Below are 9,822 nucleotides of genomic sequence, written 5' to 3' on the forward strand. Positions count from 1 at the left end.
CCCCCAACCCCCCGCCGGGCTCCTGGGGCTGTGGCCGAAAGGTTTTTAATCTCCGTGTGTGCATGTGACTGTGCTGGGTTGGAATGTGAACAATAAAGAGGAATGTCCAAGTGTTCAGAGGGTGCCGGGGGAGGGAGTTTGGGTGCACAAGGCCCCCGCTTGGAACTTGAACAAGTCTCCTTGGGCCAAACCAAAAATCGGGAGCTGGTGGGTTGAAGTGGAGAGGCACCTAGGTTGAAACCTACCCCTTTGACCCAACCAAACTTCCTGCCTACCTTTTCTCGGACTTCAAGCCCATTCCTTCTCTTACTGTTAATACTCTTGCCGCCTGGAGGAATTCGCCATACCAGCAGAAAGAAGGAGACAGTATGGTACCCATAGACTTTAATTATTGATATTCCCCCTCACCGCCCTCCCAGGGATTGGGAGAAGTCACACAATCATAGGGAGCTTGGACTTGGTGGTTGTCACGGTGCTGGCAGACGAGGGTCTTTCCAGGAACCCCTTGCTAGAATCAGCCCTCATAGAAGTGTGCTCAGAGATCCCAGGAGCCATGGCATCCTCCCTGATGGGTATAGGCAAGTTCTTAGTGAACAGTAGAAGCCTCCTGCAGAGGAGGGCCATCCTCTAACCTGGGGACTTTTAAATTTCACTGTGCTTGAGAATAATCTGCGGAACTTTGGTCAAAATGAAGTTTCTGGGCCTCATCACTCCCTGACACACAACTCTAGGAAGGCTAGGAGTGGCCTGAATCTGAATGTATAACTAGTTCCCGGTGATTTCTGTCCGGGTAATCTGAGGACTCCACCTGGAGAAATATTGCTCTGATCTCTATCCTAGACCCTGACTGGCAACTAAAGTGGATGACAGAGGCAGCTTCTCCTCCCCTTTCCTGATTTCCTCCACAGAAGAACTGAACTCAGCTGACTGCTCAGGACAAATCCAGCTCCCAGCATCTACAAGCCACTACTACTCCCAGGTGGTTCAGAACAGAAAAGTAAACTTTGTTAAATATGAGGAGGGGCAGGGCAGTCCTGCAAACTGAGCTTCCCTGCCACAGCTTTTACCAGCCACTCCACCCTGTACTGCTTGCCTGCACCCTCAAATACACAGGTTATACTGCTGCCACCAGCAAATCCCAGGGCTGAACAATACCTCCTACCCCTAAACACACTGAATGATGTTGGAGTTTGAGGACTGCAGGCACCTGCTTTTAACCCAAGCCTCTTCCTCCCTCCTTGCACCATCCCCCAGCCCTCCTGCTCACCGAAGGTCACTACCCCCATATGTCTCCTTGGGCTTCTTCCCCCTCTCTTTGTGGAACCTGATCAGACAGAACGCAGCAACTGACAGCAACAGCACGACCAGGAGCACCCCAATCAGAGCTCCGGCCACTCGGCCTTCGGAGGGTTCTAAGGAGATACAGGACCTTCAGAGTTGCAGGCTTTCCTCGGCCCACCAGCCGACAGCTTCCCCAACACAAGGCTGCTGGCCTGGCCTCCACCCAGCATCCCTACCGGTCACAGAGAGGGTCAGCTCACAGGATGCACTGCCCATCTGGTTGGTGGCCACACAGCGGTAGGTGCCCGAGGAGGTCAGGGAGAGGTTGGTGAGAATGAGCTGGCCAGACACCTCATCTAGAGGATGAAGAGGAAGTGTTCTGCCGCCCATTCAACTCAGTGAGCACCTCTATGAGGACAGCACATTTCATGTCATCCTTACAACAATCCTGTCAGGGAGGAACTAATTTTTTTTTTATTGGTGGGGAAACCAGTTCAGAAAAAGGAAGTAGTGTATCTGAGGAGACCCAGAGAGGAATTCCAAAGCTGCTACAACTTACCTGTTCTTTCCACCCTACATAGCTGCCTTTTTGGGAGGAGGAGGACTGTACACTCATGAAGGATTCAGAAACTGGCCATGGAGTCAGGGTGGGGTGCTTCCTAGCTGATGTCAGGTTCCTGGTTTGGGGTAAAAGGCTTGATTGCTAGAAACTGCATCCTGTAGGGTGGCTCTAAGTGGACACAAATGCTTTTCTAAACTGTTTACCTTTGCCTGAGAAGGCAAAGCACATACCAGGAGGTGATCTGGGGGTGGCTCATTCATTTCTGGATTGATAAAGGAGTTTGCTGGGGCTGGAGAGAACAACTGAATCCAGGAAGAGGAAGCTGAGAAACTAAGGCTCCTCCAAAGATACTGGTTAAAAGATTCAAGACAGTCTGTGCTACTCTGCCTCAGTTTCCTCTCTAGGAAGTTTGGAAGTGATCCATGACCCTTAGGAAACCTGAAAGAAATCTCCCCAAGGCAGATGGGTGGGCATCAAGAGAATGCTCCCTGCCCTCTACTTTCTTCCAGGATATCAGTAACATATTCAGCCTGAGAAATACTCCCAGGATCACCCAGCCACACACTGTGCAGGAAGACAGGCAGGAGGGGATAATACAGGAAGCCAAGGAAGAGGCAGATTTGCCCAGGTCTCCAGTCCCCTCTTCCTGATGCCCTGGGCCCTTACCTTGAACCATGCTGCCAGGAGAAGGTGTAGGAAAAGATCCAAGACGCACCCAGTTGTACACTGGCTTAGGAGCCCCCTCGGAAGAGCTGCATCTCAGTGCAGTAGAGCCTCCCACAGAGGTTTGTCCACTCTGACTGCATAAGGGATTACTGGGGGGAACTGCAAAAAACAGAAAGTTCCTCAGCAATCCTCCAACCCCACTCCCAACTTCATTAGGTGCTACATTCTCTACTTCAATACCCCTATCAAACAGTGGTCCTCTTGTGTCCACACACCACTGCATCCCCAGGAACTGAGAGATTTCCACTATTGGAAATTCTGATTGTTAGAGAAAACTCTTCCTCATGTTGAGCCAAAATGTGTGTTAACATAATATCCACCCATTGGTTTCAGTTCCTGCCCTTTGGGCCCACAAAGAGAAATTAAAATCTCTCCTCCACATGACAGCCCTTCAGATAGTTGAATCCAGCAGTCATACACCCATCCTAGGCCTTCTCTTTTCCATCTAAACACTGCCAGCCTCTTTGATAGTTTTTGTGGTTGCTCATCTCTGAACAGGCTCTAGTTTGGGTTGAGACAGAAGCTCTGAGCACAAAGTTGCTGCTCAGTAATATCGGCCCTTGTTCCTTTGATGGCCACGCCCCTTCTCTGCCACTGACCTTGGGAGGGACAGAATCCAACTCCCAATGAGAGGCTCCCCCATGATGGAGCTTCTGGGAGCAGACTCAGATCCCCACGTATGGGAAGGGCTTTCTCTCCCACCCTCTGTTATTAGGCTCTGATGGAGGAGATGCTCTCAGTGGAGGGTGGAGTTGGAGTATGACCATCTGGATTAGAAGACTTGAAGAGAGAGTATTTTCGCTTGGGGCCCCCAGTGCAGTTGTGTGCTGGGGTCAAAAGTCAGAAACTGGAGATTTAGCAGGACCAGTGCAAACCCCCCCAAGTATGTGAAAGAGTATGTGGCTCATGGCTCCCCAGCCTGCCTTACCCAGCACAGTAAGGTTGATTAGCCCCAACCCATTGGTGTAGAAATCTGGTGGGTTGTTGACTTGGCAGAGGTAGGTTCCTGTATCTGATGGGTGGACGTCAGTCAGTTTCAGTGTGGCCACCCCCACTGTGGGGGGGTTCTGAAGCAGGCTGACCCGCTTTGACTTAGAACCAGTTGGATATAGTTGGCCATTGGTGAAGTACAGGATCTGGGGAGAGGCAGAAGACACACATATGTGCCTAGCATCAACTCTACAGTCCTTCCTCACCAAAGTGGGTATAAGAGGCCCCTGACTTACATCAGCCAGGGAGCTGACACCCTGTAGCTGGAACCTCAAAGGTCTCTCTGTTCCCAAACACCACCCCCTTTTAGGTGCTAAATGAACCTGATCCATTGGTCTCTCTCTTTCTCTATCTCTCTCTCCCCCCCATCTCTCTAAGAGAGAGACAGAAGAGGCAGCATATTATCTTGGTATCAGTCACAACACCTTAGTGTCAATGGATACACTAAGGCAGGGGAGTTGGAAAAAGGATCTATGGGAGACGAAAGGAAGATATAGGGTCAGGCAGACTGCAGCTCTGAAAAGATCTTGGGAGAGCTCACTTACCTTTTCATCGAAGCATACTGATCCCCAAACGCCCGCTCCCTACCCCATGCCCTCTTCCTGGGCTCCTGTCCCTCCAGGCCAACCCAGCTTCATGCAGTTGCTCATAGCTCACTGGATGGGACTCAGAGATGGGCTTCCCAGGCTGCACAAAGCTCCACTCCAGGGCGAAGCTGTCTCCCACCGACGTGCTGTAGGTGCAAGTCAGCTCGGCTGTCTTCCCCAGGGGCGTGCTCAGCGGCTCCGTTGGTACCTTCACCTCCACGGCCAGCCCTGGGGCCGGGGACCAGAGGGAGGTAGGAACCCAAATTCCAGTGATCTGGAGGGTCGGGCCCACCCCCGGGCATCTACATTGGAAGCTGGGGGCTCCCTCCCCAGAGCACAACGCTCTCCCCTCAATCCAACCCCTCCCTTCCCAAAACCTGAGGTTTCCGGGAGGGGCCGGGTCTTTGTGGGTAAAAGAGCCGGAACCGGGCCCGGTAAGACGGTGTGTGTGTTTAGCAGAGAAAGGAAAACAGTAACCCTGCGGTGGGGTGGTTCAGGCCTGTGCGGGCGGAGAGGCCGAACTCGCCCGCCGGCCTGGGGGCCTCTCTCCTCCCCACTCCGGGCCTTCGACACCCCCTCCCCGGCCTCACCCCAGGCGCCTTAGGGCCCCTGAGGCCCACGGCAGCCTCATCTGGCCTGGCGGGGACAGAGTGGGTCCCAAGGAGCCCGGGAAGCCAGGCCTATGCCCCCCAGTTCTCGCCGTGGTCCTGCCTGGCGCCTCCTCACCACTCAGGCACAGCAAGCCTAGCAGGGCCCCGCAGAGAAAGGGCCCCGGGAGCTCGGCCATGGCCGCGTCCATCCGTCCTGTCCTGCTCCTGCCAGGTGGGCGATCAAGGTCGGTCTGGGTGTCGGGGAGGGAAGGGAGCACCCAAGGGTAGCCGCCCGGGCTGGGCAGGAGCGAGACTGGTATCTCAGAGCAAACAGGGGAGAGGCCGGCACCGCAGGTTAAAAAAAAAAAAAAAAAAGTGGGCCTCCCTCCTCTCCTCCAGCCCCAATTCTCCAATCTCTCTATTCCTGCTCCCTCCTTCCTTCCCCTTCTCCCCAAAGTCTGAAGCTATCAGGCCTTGGGAAAAGGGCTGGGCTTGGTGTGGGCCTTCTGCAGAGAGGGGCTCAGCACTGGAGCTCCGGGAGGAAAGCTGACTTTGGAAGGTGTCCTGCTACCCCAGAGCTGGCAAGTGGGGTCCCCACCTCGGAGCCTCACTATCAGTGTGAGCCCCAGGCCGCAGACCCTTTCTGTCCACAGCGCTTTTCATTTCACCACTTACTGAGGTAGGAGTCTGGGTGGAAATGAGCACCTCTCCGTTTCCACAGCCACTCCATTTTAGGGGCAGAGAAACTGTGACCTAAAAGAGACCCCACCCTTGGCAGGAAAAAACATGGCAGAATTTGGGCACAGACCTGCACCCCATACTATGCCCAGCTCTCCCTCAGTAACAACAGAGATCTCTTCCAGATGGACAAGAAGTGTTTTTGTTAAGAATTCCGTGGTGTGGGAGAGGAGCCCTCCTGAGCTTCCTCTCCCCTGTCCCTGAAGAGGATGCAGATGAGGTACAGGAACCCCGTAGCTGGGAGCACTCAAGCTCCAGCAGAAAGCTACCAGCTTCATCCCTCTGCTGTTCAGAGTAGCTCAGAGTCTCCTCTTCTCCACGTGACAAACAAGGACCCTTCTAAACACTAGAAGAGCTGCTCTGAGCCTGTGGGGAGAAGCCCTCCTGGGTACACAGCTTGGGAAGGGGTCCACTTTGCGTGCTCCTGAAGCTTAATTTCTAGAATTCTTAGTTTGAAAAGGCAACTTGTTTCTTATCCCATACATACATTATGTGTCTTTATTGAAATTTGCAAATGAAAACAACACATATTTCATGTTAGTTTTAAAAATACATTCCCTATCCTCTGCCCCAGTAAAACCTAACCAAGCCAGCCTGACAGGTTATATCAATACAGGGAGCTGGAGTGGGAGCAAAGGGTGGTGTTAGATAGGGGTGGGGTACAGATCAAGGGGGCCTGGGAGACTCAGTAACTGGAAGTCTCTGCCACTCACTCTTGGTGAGTAGTTAATTTCAGCAGCTGGCTTCACAGGGAGGAGTCAGGGGTGGGTGGAGGCTCCTCCCAATTCCAGATCCACTTCCTCTTCTTCTGTCTCCTGGACACTTAGGTCTTACTGAGACAGTTTTCCCACAGTAAAGAGAGGTGGGGGCAGAGTACTAAGGGTCTGGAGTGTGATTACTCTCCCATGACTCAGGCCTCTGTGCTAGAGGTGACCCCTATAGGAAAGAGAGACCCCAAATCCTTTAGCCAATGAGTGGCGGGGTCATCACACCAGAGAGCCAGCTTGACTCTGGGCAGGCACCATCACAGGCACAGCACCCATGCGGCTCAAGCCAGAGGAAGAAACTCCACCAGGGATGGGAGATATTGGTTGAGGGTTGGCACCGTCTGTTGTGGGCAGTCTTGGTGAGGGCAGGGCCTGGCTGGAGAGACTGGGCGTGGGGGTCAATGCACCAGGTCTGGGAGGGCCGTGGGGTGGCCGGAGGGCTCGTGCGGAGGTGACAGAGGAAAGGGTCCCATTCTTGGAGATTGTGTCTGAGCTCTTGGGCCAGGGCAGGGTCCGGGGAGCAATGGCATCCTCCCTAGTCATCAAAGAAATAACAAGAGGTCAGAAGTGGGAGGGGGAAGGAGGAGAGCGTTTCTACATGCTTGGTCTTATATGCCACCTCTCCCTGCACACTTCAATACTCCTTTCCCTCTCCCTTAAAATCTGCCCATAGGAATGATGTTTCAGCCACTGACCCCATTCCAATAGATGAGAGGGGCCTGAATTCCCAGACTCTGTGAGGAGAGCAGGGAGAGCCCCCACTGCAGCAGAGACCAGGGACACTTACTTGATATCATTGGCTGGCTCCTCCAGGGCCTTGCCCCGGCGGTGGCACAAAAGGACCAGCCCAGCCAGCAACCCCAGTCCAACCAGGGTACCCACAACAGCTCCAGCAACCACCGCAGCTCCAGGCCCTGGAAAAGGCATCGTGTTAGAGGGGGACACCCAGCTGAGGGGTTCCCACCCCCTCCAATCCCACTCCCCCTACCCCTTCTGCCACCATACACATTCCCTCTTTTTCCCTGTCAAGGAGAGGGGTGGCTGTTGAGCAGGAAATGACTGGTCACTGACCAACCATTTGTACAAACATTTGATCAGGGCAAGCTCCATGCCCTGTTACAATGAGAGGCCTCAGGAGACAGGCCTCCTCCCCACTTGCAACCCCTCCCCCACCACTGACCACTCTTCTTAACCACACTTACCCCTCACTGACCTGTGCTCACTTCCAGGGTCACATTACACTGGGCAGTGCCCACCTCATTGTGGGCCTTGCAGACATAGACTCCAGCCATGGAAGAGGAAAGGTTCGTGAGACTTAAAGACCCACGGATGACATCTGTGGACACAATTTAGCCATCAGTCCAGGGACCCTCTTTCTCATTAAAAAAAAAAAAAATATATATATATATATATATATATTTTCCCTCCTCTGGAATGTCCCCTTTGACCCTCTGGGAGTCATGGCTTGTCTATTCCCTGACTGGGGGAGAGGTGTGACAGCTGGGCTCGGCTCCTAGCTGCAGACTGGCTAGCGCAATAACCTCCATTCCCACTCCTCAGTCAGAGCCCCCAGTGGATATCCGACAGGAGGCCGCAGAGAAAGTGATGCAAAGAGCAACCAAAACACGATTTTACTTTTATTTCGGCAAGACAGCGTGATGAGAGAGAGAGAACACTGGGGTAGGAACTGGTAAACATGGGTTCCAGAACAGGCCGTGTGACTGACTTTAAGCAAGGTAGTTGATATCTGAGGGTCTCCATCTCTTCATCTGTAAAATGGGGACAATATGACCTACCTAATGGTGTTGAAAGGACAATATGAACTAATCATTATAACAGTGAATGTTTATTGGCTGCTTACCCTGTGCCAAAGACTACTCTAGATTCTTTATGTGTATGCACTTACCACAATTTCCCAACAAACTTGTGAGGTAATAAAGATTATTTTTAAAAAAGAAAAAGCTACTGTTATAAAAATGGTCACGTGAAAAGTAGAAACAGAGGCAAAATGAAAATCCATATTTCCACAACCTAGATCCAACAGTTGCTAACTTTTTGCCATATTTATTTGATTTCTTTCTTTTACTTAGACATTTTAAAGTAAACACTTCAGCATAAATCTCCAAAAAAGAAGTACGCTGTCCCATAGAACCACAATAGCATTGCCATGCCTAGGAAATTAATAAAATAACTATCTAAAATCATCGAATACTTCATATTAAAAATCTTTCAGTTATCCCTAAAATACTTTTTTATAACTGGTGAGTTATATGAGTTCAAGCTGATGCGTGTAAAATCCGCATTTTACAAATTTGGGAATGAAGGCACTGAGTCACACTGCTAGTCACTAGAAGAGCTGGAATTTGAACACAGAGACTCCAGCTATAGAGCCCCTTTCTTGACAGTATACACAGTGAACGCACCTAACACAATACCTGCCCTGGCAGGCAGGGCACCTTTCTCTGCCCCCATCCTCCCCACACCCTCCTCCTCCTCCCCGGTGCTTGTCAGCATTGGCTCCCCTTTTCACCCCAGTCCCTGTGGGACCTCCCATCTTTCCCCTTCCCCAGCCACAGTCTCGGCTGTTTCCAGAAGTGTCCTCACCTAACACTGGTGCAAAGAAAGTCTGGAAGGATGGGAGCTGCCGATCCCACTGGTATTGGACAGCGGGCTTACTCCTTGGAGACTGGCAACTCAGGGTCACGTTGGCCCCCACACGGGGCACACCCTGGAGACGGCAGGATGGAGGAGCTGGAGGGACTGGGCAGGGGGAGACAGATTAAAACCACAACCAGGAGACCCACAGATCCTCTCCCTCTGCCCTGCACCCTTCTGTCACTTCATTTGTCCCTCCTCCAACTCTCGCCCTTTAGGAGAGAGACTCATCAGGCCTCCCAGTGTGGGTGGGGAGGGGTCCGGAAGTCTGTGCTTCTCACTCACCCAGCACATTGAGTTCTAAGGTTTTGATGCTATGGCCGCTAGCTTGGCCGTTTTTGTCTTGCACATTCACGGAACAGCTGTAGGGGCCAGAGTCTTTCTCCTGGAGACCCTCCAGTCGCAGGGACAGGTTCCGGGAGGGCATGGAGTAGACCAAGGATACTCCAGGTTTGCTTGTTGTGACCCCATTGATGTAGGACAACACCTGGTGTGGGGCATAATACATCCCTACCATTACTACATGTGTATACTGTGCCTACAGGCTCAGCCAATCTCCCTCCCCCAACTGGCATTCTCCACATGCCCCTCACATGCACCCATTCTTCTAACCTGAACCAGCTCCCCATTCACCTTTTGTCCCTAGCCCCTCTCACTGCCCCGGGTCCTCTTCACCAGAACAGTTCTTGGTTCCCGTACATTGTCTCATCTCCCAATTGCGGTGTTTAGAAAGGTGACATAATAGTGGAAGGAGGGACAATGTAAATAGGAGGTATGTATGCATGCAACTCAGACTGCTGGGGTGGATCCAGGTTTGTAAGACCTGAAACTTACACAATGAGGGGAGACCTCTTCGAGAAAAAAAATATGAAAAATATATTTTAAAAGTATCAAATGAGGCTGGGCACATTGGCTCATGCCTGTGA

General features: G+C 52.1%; 2 protein-coding genes and 1 long non-coding RNA gene across 4 annotated transcripts in view; all 3 read right to left on the reverse strand.

Moving 5' to 3' along the window:
• LOC105554996 overlaps positions 1–117 on the reverse strand; it is a 753-nt gene extending 636 nt beyond the window's left edge. Inside the window, exon 1 of the long non-coding RNA XR_001008413.1 lies at positions 9–117. This is a non-coding gene — a long non-coding RNA (uncharacterized LOC105554996). The remainder of the gene's footprint in view (positions 1–8) is intronic.
• Positions 118–367: 250 nt separating this feature from the next.
• VSIG2 (V-set and immunoglobulin domain containing 2) lies at positions 368–5,053 on the reverse strand. The gene is made up of 7 exons (XM_012001680.1): positions 4,873–5,053; positions 4,217–4,374; positions 3,498–3,705; positions 2,510–2,668; positions 1,518–1,637; positions 1,268–1,412; positions 368–565 (listed from the first exon to the last, which is right to left on the reverse strand). The coding sequence occupies exons 1-7, from the start codon at positions 4,943–4,945 to the stop codon at positions 433–435; spliced, it is 996 nt and encodes a 331-aa protein (XP_011857070.1). The 5' UTR covers positions 4,946–5,053; the 3' UTR covers positions 368–432.
• An 889-nt stretch (positions 5,054–5,942) lies between these two features.
• Positions 5,943–9,822, reverse strand: part of ESAM (endothelial cell adhesion molecule) — a 10,180-nt gene continuing 6,300 nt past the window's right edge. The window contains exons 3-7 of one of the 2 annotated variants that reach the window (XM_012001677.1): positions 9,182–9,383; positions 8,846–9,001; positions 7,455–7,577; positions 7,029–7,155; positions 5,943–6,776 (exon numbers count right to left, since the gene is read on the reverse strand). In XM_012001677.1, coding sequence (XP_011857067.1) covers positions 6,461–6,776; positions 7,029–7,155; positions 7,455–7,577; positions 8,846–9,001; positions 9,182–9,383 — 924 coding nt within the window. In that variant the 3' untranslated portion in view covers positions 5,943–6,460. The remainder of the gene's footprint in view (positions 6,777–7,028; positions 7,156–7,454; positions 7,578–8,845; positions 9,002–9,181; positions 9,384–9,822) is intronic. The other variant, XM_012001678.1, reaches the window with a different exon arrangement.

Source organism: Mandrillus leucophaeus, unplaced genomic scaffold (assembly GCF_000951045.1).
Source record: "Mandrillus leucophaeus isolate KB7577 unplaced genomic scaffold, Mleu.le_1.0 Scaffold669, whole genome shotgun sequence".
Classification (NCBI taxonomy): domain Eukaryota; kingdom Metazoa; phylum Chordata; class Mammalia; order Primates; family Cercopithecidae; genus Mandrillus; species Mandrillus leucophaeus.